The sequence below is a fragment of the Gossypium hirsutum genome, chromosome D06 (genome assembly GCF_007990345.1).
Source record: "Gossypium hirsutum isolate 1008001.06 chromosome D06, Gossypium_hirsutum_v2.1, whole genome shotgun sequence".
Taxonomy (NCBI): Eukaryota; Viridiplantae; Streptophyta; class Magnoliopsida; order Malvales; family Malvaceae; genus Gossypium; species Gossypium hirsutum.
Genome location: NC_053442.1, coordinates 11,192,910 through 11,210,607, shown reverse-complemented (window position 1 = coordinate 11,210,607; position 17,698 = coordinate 11,192,910). Strand labels below are relative to the sequence as shown.

General features: G+C 34.8%; 1 protein-coding gene across 1 annotated transcript; it reads left to right on the top strand.

The window, feature by feature from the left end:
* The first annotated feature begins 17,002 nt into the window (after positions 1-17,002).
* On the top strand, positions 17,003-17,458 carry LOC107899980 (uncharacterized). The gene has a single exon (XM_016825711.1). It carries the CDS (start codon positions 17,003-17,005, stop codon positions 17,456-17,458), a length of 456 nt encoding a protein of 151 aa, XP_016681200.1.
* The last annotated feature ends 240 nt before the right edge of the window (positions 17,459-17,698 follow it).

The following is a 17,698-nucleotide window of genomic DNA, read 5'->3' as shown; positions in this document are numbered from 1 at the left end:
CAAAACGATACCAAAAATTCTGAAATTATACCAAAAACTATGAAAAAAATACCCAAAAATATGAGGGAGTGTCAAAAATTATGAGAATACCAAAAATTATAAGGGGATACCAAATATAAGGGAATATAAAAAAATATGAAGGAGTACCAAGTATTACGAGGGAATACCAAATATTATAAGGAAATAAAAAAATAAAAAGTAAAAAAAAAATCATGCGAAAATACTAAAAATTATGAGGTAATACTAAAAAGTATACAAAAAAAAATACAAAAAATTATGAGAGACTAAAAAAAAACATAAAAGAGTACAAAAAATTACAATAGAATATTAAAAGTTCTAGGAGGATACCAAAAATTGATTAGTCTTGTTAAATTTAATTTATTTATTTTCATTTTTCATTTTTTTAAAATTATCATTATATCTAATTTTTCAATACTAAATATTATCATGAAATAATAATTTAAAAGTTATCAATTTTTGCGTCTATAAAATTTCATTGAAATTTCTTAATATGAAAAATAATATTATTACTTACTCCAAAATTATATTTTTCATTCCAAATCTTTATTCGAAAGCATACAAAAAATTATGAAAAAATATAAAAAAATGAGAAAGTACCAAAAAAAATATTAGGGATTATAAAAAAATGAGGGAATACTAAAAGATACGAGTACTCAAAAATATAAGAGAGTACAAAAATTATATGAGAATACCAAAAAAAACATGAGGGATTATAAAAAAAAATTAGGAGGGACTATCAGAAAATTTATTTCGAGAGACTACAAAAAATTTTGAAAGTATACCAAAAATGCTTAGGGCATACAAAAAATTATGAGAAAATACAAAAAAAAATGAGAAAGTACTAAAAAAATATTAGGGATTATCAAAAAATATAAGGGAATACTAAAAAATACGAGTACCCAAAATATAAGAGAGTACAAAAAAGTTATATAGGAAAACAAAAAAACATGAGGGATTATAAAAAAAAAAAAGATTATAAAAAATTATGAGGGAGTACCAGAAATTTTATTTCGAGAGACTACGAAAAATTTCAAAAGTATACCAAAAATTCCTAGAGCATACAAAAAATTACGAGATGGTACCAAAATATTAAAATATGCATAAAACATTATAAAGGGTACAAAAAGTTATAAAGATATATTTTATTAAATATTTTGGTATTAACTTGTAACCCATTGAACAAGTATCTACTCTTTTTGATAGAATGTCTAAAATTAGGTATAGTTCCCCCTAATTAATAAATAGGAGGATAATGTACTTCAATGTATTCAAACTTACGTCATCCTGTATTAGCAACAATACATGTACTAATCGAACTCAGACTCAATCAACAACTTATTATAAATGACAAAAACTAAAAAAAAAAAAAACTAAGTAGGAATAGGTAATAATTGAGGCTACATTACATAAAAAATATATTTTATAAATATATAAAATATGTACAGCTGCGATAATTTATTTAATTGACTAATTGAGTAATGCTTTGTGTTGTTTCGATCAAAAGGGTTAAATTTGGCTATCGGTACTTGTAGTTTGTTAAAGTTGTGGATTTAATTCTTCTACTTTAATTTTGATGTTTTAAGTTCTTTATTTTTCAAATTTTAAAATTTCAGTTCTCACAAAATGATAATTGTTAAATTCATTTAATTAAGTTATGCTATTTTTGAAATTTGATGCGCCAAACATATTACCATATATGTAATATCATGTTAGCTTCTTATTTTCACATATTACATACTAAAAATTCAATTAATGGATTAACGGCAATCATTTGTGTCAAGATTAAATTTTCAAAATTTAAAGAGTATAGGGACTTAGAATGCTCCAATTGGAGAATATAAACTATATCTACAAGTATACACACAATAAAAGACTAATAATTGGATTTAACCAAAAGTATTTAATTGCTATTGTTTGGGTCATGACTAAAATTTCAAAATCCTAAAAGTACAAGACTAAAATTGACCAATTTGAAAAGTGCAATGACTAAAATTAAAAATTAAACTATAGAGTTAAATCCACAACTTTGCAAAGTACAAGGACTAATAGCAGAATTTAACCAAATTGTTGGAATTGATGGAACACTTAGGTTGTTTGATAAACCATTGAAAAAATTAAATCAATTGAAAATTAATATTTTTAGTGGTTAAACTTTTTTAATCGTGTTTGATAATTCATAATAAAATGTAAATGATAACTTTTTTTTAAATGAAAAAAGTGTAGAAAATGATAAGTAGATAATGAACAATTTATTACTTAATGTAAAATTTTTAAGTTCTTTTTATTTTATTTCTTTTAAAATTATCATTTAAATACTTTACCTTTAAAATTTTAAAAATTAAATTTATCAAATAATTTTAACTTCATGAAATATACCAAGCAAATTTTATAACTTAAATACAAGAGTTCAGATTGATGTTCGAAAGCCTCTGAAAAGAAGAAAGAAAATTATGATCACCGATTCAAGTTTTATTTATGCAAAGTTCAAGTTTGAAAAAATTAATTTTGTTTTGTTTCTTATGTGGCTGCCTAGGCCATGGTGATAATTTCTGCCCGATGAGGTTACAATATAGGATGCAATAAATGGAAATGGGCTGGGATTTGACGTTGAGGGCTCAGCCACAGAAGGCTACCATTGCAAACAGTATCTGGCAAAGGGGGGAGGGAAATAATAAGTTTTTTGGAAAGACACGATTTGGGCAGCAATCTGGCCAAAATTCAAGGTAAAATCAAGGGAGAGGATCAAGGCAAAATTGGTCTTTCTTGGTCTTTGCTCTATTCTCGTTACACGATAACGAGCAAAGATGGGCAGTTGTACAAGCCCATTTTGCCTGGTCCACCACAAACCCATCTAAAATCTACCCAAAACCCAATTACAACCCGGGGCCCAAATTAAAAGACTAAGCCCAAATAACCCCAAACCCAACAAGGAGTCAAACTAGGGTTTCAGGTTTTCTGAAACCCTAGTGCCGCCGCCGTCACATCATTGCAAGTGGCACTCCTGCCACCGCCACACCCCTGACCAGCGCCGCGTCTCTGCCCACCTGCTCCAACCGCCCTGCAAAATGAAAAGACAACACAACAAAGTAGACAAACAACAAAAAAGAAACAAGTTGAAAAGCAATAGGGAGGGCCTTGTATTTTTCGACTATAAAGCCATTTTTGAACAGATTGTAAAAGGGGAGGGGAACCGATCTTGAGGTTTTGTAAAAAAGGGGTCTTCTTCTAATTTTTTTGTTAATTTTGTATGAATATTTTAGGAATAAAAAAGAGAAAAACAGATTCAAAACAAAGGAGATCTAAGGTGATTTTCCATTCGTTTTTTTACGCATTAGCCTTTTTTATTTCTTTCTCTATCAATGCAAGAACATAAAAAATGAAAAAAAAATTTACCTTTTTTTTTAATTTTTCGACCACCGTGTACGGTGGCCGGTGCGACGCCGACGACGACAGTGCGGCGGCCCCCTTGCCGGAACCTGGACTTAGTCTAGAGAGAAAATCCTCTCCCTCTTTCTTTTTTTCTTTCTCAAATGCCAAATGATTTTTTTCCCAAATAGTGGCTTTTATACCCTGATAAAACGACGCCGTTTTGGCCGGTGTCCTTAAGCCCCAAAACGACGTCGTTTTGGCTTTGATCCGATCCGCCCGACCCGCTCCAGGCTAGGATCCACGTGTTTTTTAGTGGAAGGGCTAATTTCGCTTTTAGCCCTTCCGATTTTAAATGATTTTGCAATCGAGCTCTTTTGTTTTTTTTTTAATTTTTCCCTGCAATCTATTTTGCTTTACAATCTCGTCCATTTTCAAGCTGTGCGTTTTATAAGCGAGGGGTTATTTCCCTCTTTGGTCCTTCTTCCTTTCACGCCCTTCCGTTTTGGTCCTCCTCTGCCTATTTTATTATAGTTTTAACCTTTGAATTTTATTTTTAGTTCAAATTGGTCCATTTTGTTATTTTTGTTGTTTTATTAACTAATCTAGTTATTATTATTATATTTTTCCTTTATGTATATATATTTACGCTACTATTATTATACTATTAGTTCCTCCTTATTATTGTTATATTTTTATTTATATTTACTTATTTAAATTTTAAATAAACTTGTTCTATTATATTACTATTATATAACTATTTATATATCTTTACACCTTATTTTATATATATGTTTATATTTTCTTATATATCTATACTTCTTTATATATGTATTTTTATATATATGTTTTCTATACCTTATATATACACACATATATATATTTATATACATATTCTTAATTTTCGTATATATATACGTAATTCTATATTTTTTATATACTCCTTAATTTATATATACATACTTTCATATATACATGTTTTTATATATTTCCATTATTTTTATAATTCATATATATATCTTTATTTATTTTCTTCATGTACATGTTTGCTATTGTTATTTTATCTTGCTTAGGTTTGTCTGTTTGGTATTTTTTATATATTAGTCTGATTACTTATTTATATTTTGTTTTGCTCGTGATTATTTTACTTACATTATCATCATCATTTCATTACACCCATTTTTTAGATTTCAAAAAGAAATTTTAAAAATATAAGTAATATTCAGTATTTTGGATCTTCGAGAGAATCGAGCCCTAAAGTATTGGGTTCCGATTTTCTTCGTTGAATTTAAATAATCGAGATTACTCTTTTAAAAATGATAAAAAGCTCATTATCGAGAATTCAATACGTCGTGTCCTAACGCATTGGATGTGACACGTTGTTTTCTCGATACGAGGATTTTTCGAAATAAATACAATATTCAATGTTTAATATTTTGAAAAATTGTGCCCTTACGTATTGGGTTGCGATTTCTTCATTTGATTTAAACAATTGAATATTCTTTTAAACTTTATTACACGAATATTTTCATACTCAAGTTTTAAACGATATCGGGAATTGAAAAAGGATCGTGTCCTAACTTACTGGTCGTAATCCCTTTTCTAATCCAAGATAGTTAAATATCTTTTAAATAAGCATTTTTCATTCACGTATCGGGAATTCGAGACGTTGTGTCCTAACTTACTGGATATGATTCTCTTTCTCGAATAACGTGAAATATGCTCATTTTTCTTAAAATTTTTAAAGTTTTAATACAAGGATCGTATTTTTAAATTTCTTCAAAGCTCTTAATTTTTCGACATTAAGACATTAAGTAACCAACTAGGTACCAATTTTGAGCGTATCGAGGGTGCTAATCCTTCCTCGTGCATAACCGACTCCCGAACCCGTTTTTCTGAATTTCGTGGACCAAACTTGTTGTTTTAATAAAATCAAAATTGTTTATTAAAAACAACCACTTTCAAGGTAATCCAATCACACCTATTAAAAAGGATTGGTGGCGACTCCCGTTTCATTTTTCAAAACCCAAGTCGACCCCGTTTTTCCTCCAAAAAATGGTGTCAACAGCTTGGCGACTTCTCTGGGGACCCAAAATAAGAGAGTCAAGCCACGTGTTGATTAATTTTTGTCTTTTGTCGAAAATTGAAAATTTCGTTTAAATGTACGATCTTTTAGTTGCATTTTGTCCATCATTTTTGTGGTCTTTAATATGTTTACTTTTTTTGTTCAAGCTTTTTGATATTTTTGCACATTGCATTGCATGACCGTAGGTCACACCTTTTTATGTGGGAGTGAGAAGCTACTCCTTCGTAAGGTTTTCACCTCCGTGCAGGATAGTAGATTGCTTTCGGGATACATCCGTACCTATGTCTTCGTGAGATTTTCATCTCCGTGCAACCATAGGGAAATGTATTCCTCTGAACCGAACTCGGTCCATATGAGCCTATAATGGGTGAGGATCAATGAATCTGTTGGTTCGGGTACCTTTGCTTTAGAGCCGAACCGCATGTAGTGAACCTAAGAGCCTACCCTAGGTAGAACCACTTCAAACCCCTAGTGGTCACCCGAATAGGTGTTCTATTTATTCTTGCTTGCATTTGCTTTGTACTAACCTGTTTTCTTTTTTGTTATGATTGCATTGCACTTTCATCATAAAAGGAGGTGTTGATTCACGTTCGGTTGTTAAATAGAGAGCTTGTCATAAGGAAATGGGTTTCTTGATAAAGTGAATAATAATACAGTTGTCCGAATATGTTCCAAGAAAACACAACAAAAGAAGGATAATAGTTAAATGGAGGACTACACGACTATTGCTCTGTTGCTCGAGAATTCAAGATGACAAAGATTATTCGAAAGCTGCTGAACTTTCTTAAATAAAATCCAACGAGTGTCACGAGGATGAGTGATTAATGAGTCATGGCCTGGATCAAGAAAAAGGAAGATAGAAGAGACGTAATTTTGAAGAGTTCGTGAGATTTATCTTAACGCACAAATGAAGAAAAGGATCGCGTCTTGGAATATGAGGGTAAAGCCGTATATATATCAGCTTTATATAAAGAGATTTATTTTCTAGTAAAGTTGTTCTAATAGAATTGAACCAAGAATCATTGTCTCTTTTTACATTCATTTCATGCATTTGCATTACATAACATCATGTGCATTAAGGACCATTAAAAGACCCTAATTGAGTAAAATTATTTCAGTTAACCTAGGAACCGAAAAAAGTCTATCGACTTAGCATCGTTACGGTACCAAAGATTGAAAAACTTGAATGACTCCAAAAGGGGGGGAATACCAACTAAAACTGCAAATACAAGAGCGGTTAGCTAAGGTCCAACAAGATAGAATTCTGTGAATGGGTCAAAAAATGTTCATATCAATGTCATACATGAAGACAACTGAAAAGGGACCTTGTTAGATATCCACCCTTATAAACTTGGGAGTGTTCTAAATAATTAGACTGCAGAAGAGACCCCTGTAGTATTTAGAGCTTACTCAGAGTAATATTCAGAACACACTTGTTGCTTTTAGCCTAGAGGCAATAAGAACTCTTTGTGAAATAGGCTAATGTCTGAACGTCATTATTCTAATAAAATACATCTTCGCATTCCTTTTTGAGCCAATATTCTTTCATTCTTTTTGAATAATTATTTCTGATTATTTCATTCTTTTGGATTTTCTTCCACATCATTCATTCATTCATAACCATATTGTATAAATAATTATTCATAAATTTATACATTCTTTTATATATATTCTTTGGTACTTATTATGAGTCCCCAGATATCAATGACATGAATGAAATTGCTGCAGACTCAGATTTTCCACTTGAGCGAGGCATGTGTTTAGATGGATCTCATGACTTTGGAAATGACATAGATCGTGGCTTATCTCCGGACTTGCTGAGGAGGGTAGAACAAGAAGATAGACAGATCATACCTCTCAAGGAATCATTAGAAATTGTGAGCTTGGTGAAGACTAGAATTGACCTGACCACAGAGACGAAACAAGACCTTGTTGAGTTACCTCTAGAGTTCAAAGATGTCTTTGTATGATCATACCAGGGTATGCCTCGATTCTTATAATAAAACCTGCACAATAGCACGATGTCAAAAATATACAGTGCGAACGATGCAATTCTTTGCCAGGGCAATGCATCTCTCATTGAGTCAGCATAGCTTTGCCCATTTGAAGTCGAGTTTCCATCCCTTCAAGATGTTGTTGGATTTTATCCGGATTAAAGAAGATCCGAACTTTTCTATCGTAGTTGCATCCCAAAAGGGCTCTATGAAAGAAATCTGGTACCAAAGAAGGTTTTTCACATACAAGATGAAAGTGAAAGATCTTATGTGGAAAACTTTAGAATAACATTGATTCTGGTCGAAAAGCATGACCAAGACTTGCCTGATCTCATGAATTCAGACTCAAAAAAAATCAATCAAAAAAAAATAATCAAAGTCAAAAATAGGAAAAAAAATAAGAAAAAAATCAAAAAAAGGGGAGAGGTCAAGGCGAAAACCCGCAAAGGACGCTTTCACCAAAGGTGGATCTGAGTTGAAAACCCGAAAAAGGGCGACTCAAATTTTGAGCAAAATGGGGCATGAACATCACTATTATCGAAGACTTCTAATGGGCATTGCTTCATGAATCAAGGTCATCCTAAACCGATACAGAATTTCAGAGAGGATAGTATTGGAAAATGCATTGAACTTAAATGATAGCACGATAACTGAGGTCTGAAATCAATTTAGAAGCAGACACCATGTTTTGTCACTGAATTACCTAGAGGTGAACAAGGACTGGCATGAGAAATTACCATTTGCCCTCATTACTTGTCGAACATCTGTACTGGGGCAACACCTCTCTTTCTGGTTTACAGGATTGAGGTAGTTTTACCTATTGAAATCCCCTCATTGCTTGTTGGAGGGATTCAATCGCGATGTGATCAGTTGGCCCTAGGAAAAGGGTTAAAAGCTATTCATCAAGGTCGGATGTACCAGGAATAAATGATATGACCCTATAATAAATAGGCTCGTCTTAGAGAATTCCACGAAAGGGCTGGATGTTAAAAAAATTCTTCCTTAACGAAAGTATTTTAAAGGGAAATGAATGCTAAACCGGGAATGTCCCTATGTTGTAAAGAAGACCATTTTCAGAGGAGCGCTAATCCTGAGTGAGATTGCTAATCCTATAAACTCGGATCCAGTTAAGAAACACTTCGTTTGAAGAAGAAGAAATGACCAAGGTGAAAATTTGCAAAGGGCACTTTGAAAAAAAAAAGAAGAAAAAGAAGAAAAAGGAGAGGTCAGGGTGAAAACCCGCAAAAGGCACCTTGAGACCAAAGGGGATTTGAGTTGAAAACCTGAAAAGGGCGGCTCAAATTTTTGATCATAATGGGACATTAGGTGATCAGAGCGACTCAAATTTTGGATCAAATTAGGGCATGAGGTGATCAGAGCAGCTCAAATTTTGATCAGATCGGGGCATATGGTGATCTTGTTATACCTGAATCAATAGGAAAGGGTAGGTGACATCTTGGGGCATCGACAAAGTCTTGTTGATCTCCTAAACACGTCTTCAGAAAGTTTGTACAGAGAAATTCAAGCTGCGATATCTGGGGCACCCAACCTTCATATTATTTATATTAAATTTATTGTTCTCGGAATACTTCATTCTTTTCCAAGATACACATTCCCAATCAATTGTATTATTATATTTTTATTTTGATAATTTATTCCTTTTGAGCTATGCTCAGAACCAACTTTATTCTTATCCATTGTTATGACCCTTTTTGCAAGCATGTTGCATTGGAATAATGATTAATGGACTAATAAAACTTTCACGAAGGAAGTTGTGCATATTACTCTGAAAATTTTCTAAATAGGAACCTGAAACAGGACAATTGTTTAGAACACACCAAATTTAAAAGTTGGAAATTTGAGAAGGAAGAGTCTAAATTTGGACTTTCTCTTTGGGTTTTGTTGTCAAGTGCATTGATTGAACAAAATGACAAGATGTCGTGTCAATGGCAAAACTTAAATAAACAAGCAAGCAATGATTATCAAGCAATAGGAAGAGGTTACCTCGGAGAAGAGATCCTTCATTTACACATGAGTATGACACATTGGGAATGGTGTGAGGAACTAGAATGATTCAAGTCCTGTATCCTTGAATTGTGGTAGGAAAGGATTGAGAAAAGGCCACATATTTCTACCCTTGGATTACAGTGGGAGAATGATGGTACCAATTTTGCGCCCCAATGGATTAAACTTTGAGGTTCACAGTGGGAGGGCAACCTGGCTAAATGTTTCTTCAGAAAAGCCAGTCAAGCAAGAAGGCGTCGTAGCACGTTAGTCACAAAACCTTAATAAACTTCGAGTAATGACAACCTAAGCGGGATCATTCTGGAAAAAATAAAATTTTGCATTCATGCAAACACCATTCACACATGTCTAGTTAGGAGCATTTGATTCATTTTGATCATGCCATCCTAATCATTAGGCATAATTAGGTTCATTATACATGTCATGTTTTCCAGAGAACAGATCAATGAAGACATCATATCTTGCTTTCCTGCCTTGACAGCGAAGCAGATCGAAGACACAAACCTTGCCTCTCTCGGTTGTAGTGGAGCTGGTTGAAGACAACAGATCTTGCCTTCCTGCCTTGACAGCGAAGCAGATCGAAGACACAAACCTTACCTCTCGATTGTAGTGGAGCTGGTTGAAGACAACAGATCTTGCCTTCCTACCTTGACAGCGAAGTAGATCGAAGACACAAACCTTGCCTCTCTCAGTTGTAGTGGAGCTGGTTGAAGACAACAGATCTTGCCTTCCTGCCTTGACAGCGAAGCAGATCGAAGACAAAAACCTTGGCTCTCGCGGTTGTAGTGGAGCTGGTTGAAGACAACAGATCTTGCCTTCCTGTTGACAACAGAGCAGATCTAAGACAGCAAATCTAACTTTCTCAAGCGGTACAGTGGAACAGATTGAAGCTACAACAGCGAATCTTGCTTCCCCGATATTGCAATTAAAAGATTGAGGCCACAATGGCGAATCTTACCTTCCTAGGCGATGCAGCGGAACAAATTAAAGTTACGACGGTGAATCTCACTTCCCCGACATTGCAATTTAAAATATTGAAGCCACGACGGTGAATCTTACTTCCAGGCGATGCAGCAGAACAGATTGAAGCTACAACGGCGAATCTCACTTCCCCGACATTGCAATTTTAAAGATTGAAGCCACAACGGTGAATCTTACTTCCCAGGCGATGCAGCGGAACAGATTAAAGCTACGACGGCAAATCTTACTTCCCCGACATTGTAATTTAAAAGATTTAAGCCACAATGGTGAATCTTACTTCCCAGGCGATGCAGCGGAACAGATTGAAGCTACGACTTCCCAGGCGATGCAGCGGAACAGATTGAAGCTACGACGGCGAATCTCACTTCAAGGCAATAAAGCGAAACAGATTGAAGCTACAACGGCGAATCTCGCTTCCCCGACATTGCGATTTTAAAGATTGAAGCCACAACGGCGAATCTTACTTTCCAGGCGATGTAGCGAAACAGATTGAAGCTACAACGGTGAATCTCGCTTCCCTGATATTACAATTAAAAGATTGAAGCTACAACAGTGAATCTTACTTTCCCAGGCAGTGCAGTGGAACAGATTGAAGCTACAACGGCGAATCTAGCTTCTCCAACATTGCAATTAAAAGATTGAAGCCACCACGACGAATCTTACTTTCCCAAGCGGTGCAGTGGAACAAATTGAAGCTACAACGGTGAATCTGCTTCCCCGACATTGCAATTAAAAGATTGAGGCCACAACGACGAATCTTACTTTCCCTGGGGATGTAGTGGAATAGATTGAAGCTACGACGGCGAATCTTATTTCCCCGACATTGCATTTAAACAGACATTGAATCCAGTAATTCTATCTCCCTGGTTGGCAGTGGAATAGATTGAATATCGAAGATGGCAGATTTTACCTCCCTGTGACTACAGTGGAGTACATTGAAGCCGATAATTCTATCTCTCTGGTTGGCAGTGGAATAGATTGCAGATCGAAGATGGCAGATTTTACCTCCCTGTGACTACAGTGGAGTACATTGAAGCCGATAATTCTATCTCCTTGGTTGGCAGTGGAATAGATTAAAGATCGAAGATGGCAGATTTTACCTCCTTGTGATTACAGTGGAGTACATTGAAGCCAGTAATTCTATCTCCCTGGTTGGCAGTGGAATAGATTGAAGATTTTAGATCTTATCTCCCTAAGCAGTAGTGGAACAGATCGAAGATGGTAGATTTTACCTCCATGTGGTTACAGTGGAGTACATTGAGGCCAGTAATTCTATCTCCCTGGTTGGCAGTGGAATAGATTGAAGATTACAGAGCTCATTTCCATAAGCAGTAGTGGAGTAGGTTGAAGATTGCAGATTCTGTCACCCTAAGCAGTAGTGGAGCAGATCGAAGATGGTGAATTTTACCTCCCTAAGGTTACAGTGGAGTACATTGAAGCCAGTAATTCTATCTCCCCGACGTTGCGGAGTGGGCCGAAGCGCCAATATCTATACCTCTGAATTTGCAGTAGGTCAGATTAAATCTATCACAGCAAGTCTTATATCCCTAATATTGCAGTGGAATAGACTAAAACCACAAACCTCGCCCCCCTGAAGTTAAAACAGAGTGGATTAAAGCTACAAGTCGTATCTCTCTAAAGTGCAATGAAGTGGATTGAAGTAACAATACACAGTGGATTGGAAGGAGACTACCTGAAGAAGAGAAACACCAGAACAAGTCAAGAATCATCGAGACTGGGCAAAATTGGTCTTTCTTGGTCTTTGCTCTATTCTCGTTACACGACAACGAGCAAAGAGGGGCAGTTGTACAAGCCCATTTTGCCTGCCCATCACAAACCTATCTAAAATCTACCCAAAACCCAATTACAACCCGGGGCCCAAATTAAAAGACTAAGCCTAAATAACCCCAAACCCAACAAGGAGTCAAACTAAGGTTTCAGGTTTTCTGAAACCCTAGTGCCGTCGCCATCACATCATTGCAAGTGGCACTCCTGCCACCGCCACACCCCTGACCAGCGCCGCGTCTCTGCCCACCTGCTCCAACCGCCCTGCAAAATGAAAAGACAACACAACAAAGCAGACAAACAACAAAAAAGAAACAAGTTGGAAAGCAATAGGGAGGGCCTTGTATTTTTCGACTATAAAGCCATTTTTGAACAGATTGTAAAAGGGGAGGGGAACCGATCTTGAGGTTTTGTAAAAAAGGGGTCTTCTTCTCATTTTTTTGTTAATTTTGTATGAATATTTTAGGAATAAAAAAGAGAAAAACAGATTAAAAAAAAGGAGATCTAAGGTGATTTTCCATTCGTTTTTTACGCATTAGCCTTTTTTATTTCTTTCTCTATCAATGCAAGAACATAAGAAATGAAAATAAAAAATTTTTACCTTTTTTTAATTTTCCGACCACCGTGTACGGTGGCCGGTGCGACGCCAACGACGATAGTGCGGCGGCCCCCTTGCCGGAACCTGGACTTAGTCCAGAGAGAAAATCCCCTCCCTCTTTCTTTTTTTCTTTCTCAAATGCCAAATGATTTTTTTCCCAAATAGTGGCTTTTATACCCTGATAAAACGATGCCGTTTGGCCGGCGTCCTTAAGCCCTAAAACGACGTCGTTTTGGCTTTGACTCGATCCGCCCGACCCGCTCCAGGCTAGGATCCGCGTATTTTTTAGCGGAAGGGCTAATTTAGCTTTCAGCCCTTCCGATTTTAAATGATTTTGCAATCGAGCTCTTTTGTTTTTTTTTTAAATTTTTCCCTGCAATCTATTTTGCTTTACAATCTCGTCCATTTTCAAGCTGTGCGTTTTATAAGCGAGGGGTTATTTCCCTCTTTGGTCCTTCTTCCTTTCACGCCCTTCCGTTTTGGTCCTCCTCTGCCTATTTTATTATAGTTTTAACCTTTGAATTTTATTTTTAGTTCAAATTGGTCCATTTTGTTATTTTTGTTGTTTTATTAACTAATCTAGTTATTATTATTATATTTTTCCTTTATGTATATATATTTACGCTACTATTATTATACTATTAGTTCCTCCTTATTATTGTTATATTTTTATTTATATTTACTTATTTAAATTTTAAATAAACTTGTTCTATTATATTACTATTATATAACTATTTATATATCTTTACACCTTATTTTATATATATGTTTATATTTTCTTATATATCTATACTTCTTTATATATGTATTTTTATATATATGTTTTCTATACCTTATATATACACACATATATATATATTTATATACATATTCTTAATTTTCGTATATATATACGTAATTCTATATTTTTTATATACTCCTTAATTTATATATACATACTTTCATATATACATGTTTTTATATATTTCCATTATTTTTATAATTCATATATATATCTTTATTTATTTTCTTCATGTACATGTTTGCTATTGTTATTTTATCTTGCTTAGGTTTGTCTGTTTGGTATTTTTTATATATTAGTCTCATTACTTATTTATATTTTGTTTTGCTCGTGATTATTTTACTTACATTATCATCATCATTTCATTACACCCATTTTTTAGATTTCAAAAGAAATTTTAAAAATATAAGTAATATTCAGTATTTTGGATCTTCGAGAGAATCGAGCCCTAAAGTATTGGGTTCCGATTTTCTTCGTTGAATTTAAATAATCGAGATTACTCTTTTAAAAATGATAAAAAGCTCATTATCGAGAATTCAATACGTCGTGTCCTAACGCATTGGATGTGACACGTTTTCTCGATACGAGGATTTTTCGAAATAAATACAATATTCAATGTTTAATATTTTGAAAAATTGTGCCCTAACGTATTGGGTTGCGATTTCTTCATTTGATTTAAACAATTGAATATTCTTTTAAACTTTATTACACGAATCTTTTCATACTCAAGTTTTAAACGATATCGGGAATTAAAAAAGGATCGTGTCCTAACTTACTGGTCGTAATCCCTTTTCTAATCCAAGATAGTTAAATATATTTTAAATAAGCATTTTTCATTCGCGTATCGGGAATTCGAGACGTTGTGTCTTAACTTACTAGATATGATTCTCTTTCTCGAATAACGTGAAAAATGCCCATTTTTCTTAAAATTTTCAAAGTTTTAATACAAGGATCGTATTTTTAAATTTCTTCAAAGTTCTTAATTTTTCGACATTAAGACATTAAGTAACCAATTAGGTACCAATTTTGGACGTATCGAGGGTTCTAATCCTTCCTTGTGCGTAACCGACTCCCGAACCCGTTTTTCTGAATTTCGTGGACCAAACTTGTTGTTTTAATAAAATCAAAATTGTTTATTAAAAACAACCACTTTCAAGGTGATCCAATCACACCTATTAAAAAGGATTGGTGGCGACTCCCGTTTTATTTTTCAAAACCCAAGTCGACCTCGTTTTTCCTCCAAAAAATGGTGTCAACATGGATCATTTTCTCTCGGGGGTACCTTGTATTTCTAATAGTGTGAATCAGAGCTTACACAGAGGAAGAAATTGTTGAGGTGTTGAAAGGAATAGGGCCTACAAAAGCTTCAGGTTCAGATGGTTTTCCGGCAGTATTTTATCAAAAGTATTAGCATTTTATTGGTAAAGATACTAGCATTTTCTGTTTGGATATTCTGAATAATGTTAAATCTTTAGAAGAAATCAACAAAACTCACTTGGTTTTAATTCCAAAAACTGCAAATCCTCTCAATTTGAAAAACTTTTATCCTATTAGCCTTTGTACAGTTATCTATAAGATTATTGTCAAGACAGTTGCCAACCGATTACAACAGGTTCTGGATGTTTGTATTAATGACTGTCAAAGTGCTTTTGTACCAGGCAGACTTATAACTGACAATGTGTTGATGGCGTATGAGGTACTTCATTCTTTCAATATTAAAAGATCCGAACGAAAAGGATTTATGGCTCTAAAGCTAGATTTGAGCAAGGCCTATGATCAAGTGGAATGGCCTTTCCTTAAAGGTATGATGTCAAAATTGGGTTTCGCAGATCCGTTTATTGATTTTATTCTCCACGGTATTAGTTCAGTTCAATATTCAATTTTACTAAATGGAGAAGAATGTTCAAGTTTTAAGCCATCGAGAGGACTACGTCAAGGGGATCCCTTAAGCCCTTACTTATTTCTGTTCTGTGGCCCTTAAACCCTTACTTATTTCTGTTCTGTGAAGAGGGGTTATCTGCGCTGATGAAATTAGCAAGTCAGGAAAGGAAAATCTTAGGAGAAAAGGTATGTAAATCTTTCCTACCAATCACTCACCTCATGTTTGCTGATGATTGTATAATATTTGGAGAGGTTTCGGATAGGGGGAATAATGTGCTTAAAGATATCCTGAGTGAATATGACTCTTGCTCGGGAAAATGTGTAAATTTTGAAAAATCCACGGCTTTTTTCAGTTTGAATGTGAATGATCAAGATAAGAATTTAGCCTTCCAGGTATTCAATGTTCATTGTTCAGTAGATCCAAAGAAATACTTAGGATTACCGAATATGGCGGGTCGAAGAAGGAAAATGGTATTCCAAGGTTTGAAAGACAGACTGAAGCAGAAGATAAACAGCTGAAGTATAAGACATATCTCACAAGGTGGCAGAGAGGTATTTATCAAAGCTGTTTTGCAAGAAATTCCTAAATACACGATGTCTTGCTTTCTTTTGCCAAAATCTTTTTGTATGGAAATGGAAAACATAATAGGGTCTTTCTGGTGGAAAAAAATTCAAGGAAAGAGAGGCATGCACTGGTGTGATTGGAGGTCTTTATGTGTGCTGAAGGAAGATGGTGGTATGGGGTTTCGTAATTTGACTTTTTTTAACATTGTATTATTGGCCAAACAGGGTTGGCGTTTGTTACGTAATCCTAATTCTTTACTAGCACATACTTTGAAGGCCAAATATTTTAAAGACTTCGATTTCTTAAATTCCAGGTTAGAAAATTTATCTTCTCTTACCTGGTAGAGCTTATGGACTACAAAAGGGCTTCTTCTGAAGGGTTTGGGCTGAAGGATTGGTGATGGGAGGAAAGTCTCTATCTGGGGAGATGCTTGGGTTCTTGGAAATGACGATTTCAAAGTTCAAAATACGAATGCTAATTCGAGTATAATAAAAGATGCAGACTTGATTGATGATAATACAAGAAAATCGAAAGCTGATCTGATTTGTAATACCTTTACGAAGAAAGATGCGGAGAAGATTTTATGCATTCCTTTGTCCATGAATCTGAATGAGGACCATATCATTTGGGGTGGTGAGTCGACAGGAGAGTATTCGGTTCGTAGTGGGCAAAAATATCTTTTACATGATGGACAGAACCAAGAACAGTTTAATTACAGACAATTTTATAAGAAATTGTGGAACTTAGATATACAGCCACTTGCCGAAGATGTCAGAATGAAGCGGAAACGAGGGAGCACTTTTTTAGGGAGTGTTCTACAACAAAAGAGACATGGGAGAAGTTAAATGTTACCTAGTCTATTATAGATGCAAACACTGATTACAATGAATGGATTACAAACATCTTTGAGTCAAATTCTATGGCTAAGTGCAGGTTGATAGCATGTGCAATGTGGGTGATATGGACGTCAAGAAACAAATTCATTCATGAAGGAGAGATGAAATCGGGTTCTCAAATAGCAGACTTCGTGATCAACTACCTTAAGAAACTGGATGGGTTGAATACGCACTCACTAGTGAGAAGGATACATACGAACAGATGGGCTGCTCCGAATGGGTTAAGAGTAAAACTCAATTTCGATGTTGCCTTCAACAGGCAAAGGAACAATTCATGTTCTGGGTTAGTGGTTCGAAACGAAAGAGCAGAAGTTATTTATTCAAGAACAATCATGCACGCGAATATACGGTCTGTTTTTGCAGCAGAAGTAATGGCTTGTCTTCAGGCACTCAATCTTGGGTTACATCTTGGGCTGAGGGAGGTTGAAATTGAAAGAGATTCTCGTTCGATGATCCATAAACTGCAAGCGGAGGAATAAGTGGGTCTTGTGTATTTCGATTTATCCATAAATAATCTAACAAGGTTACTCATCTCATAGCTACAGAGGGAATAAAAAAGAAGGAGACAACTTATCTGATTCATATGGTTCCTTTTGGCGCGGAGGGAGCGGTGGACGCCGATCGAAGATGGACGGAATCCATGAGGGAGTGAAGCGGCTGGAGTGTTGAAGGAGAGATTGGAAATAGACTTGAATGGTCAATGGGTTTGATGTATTCAA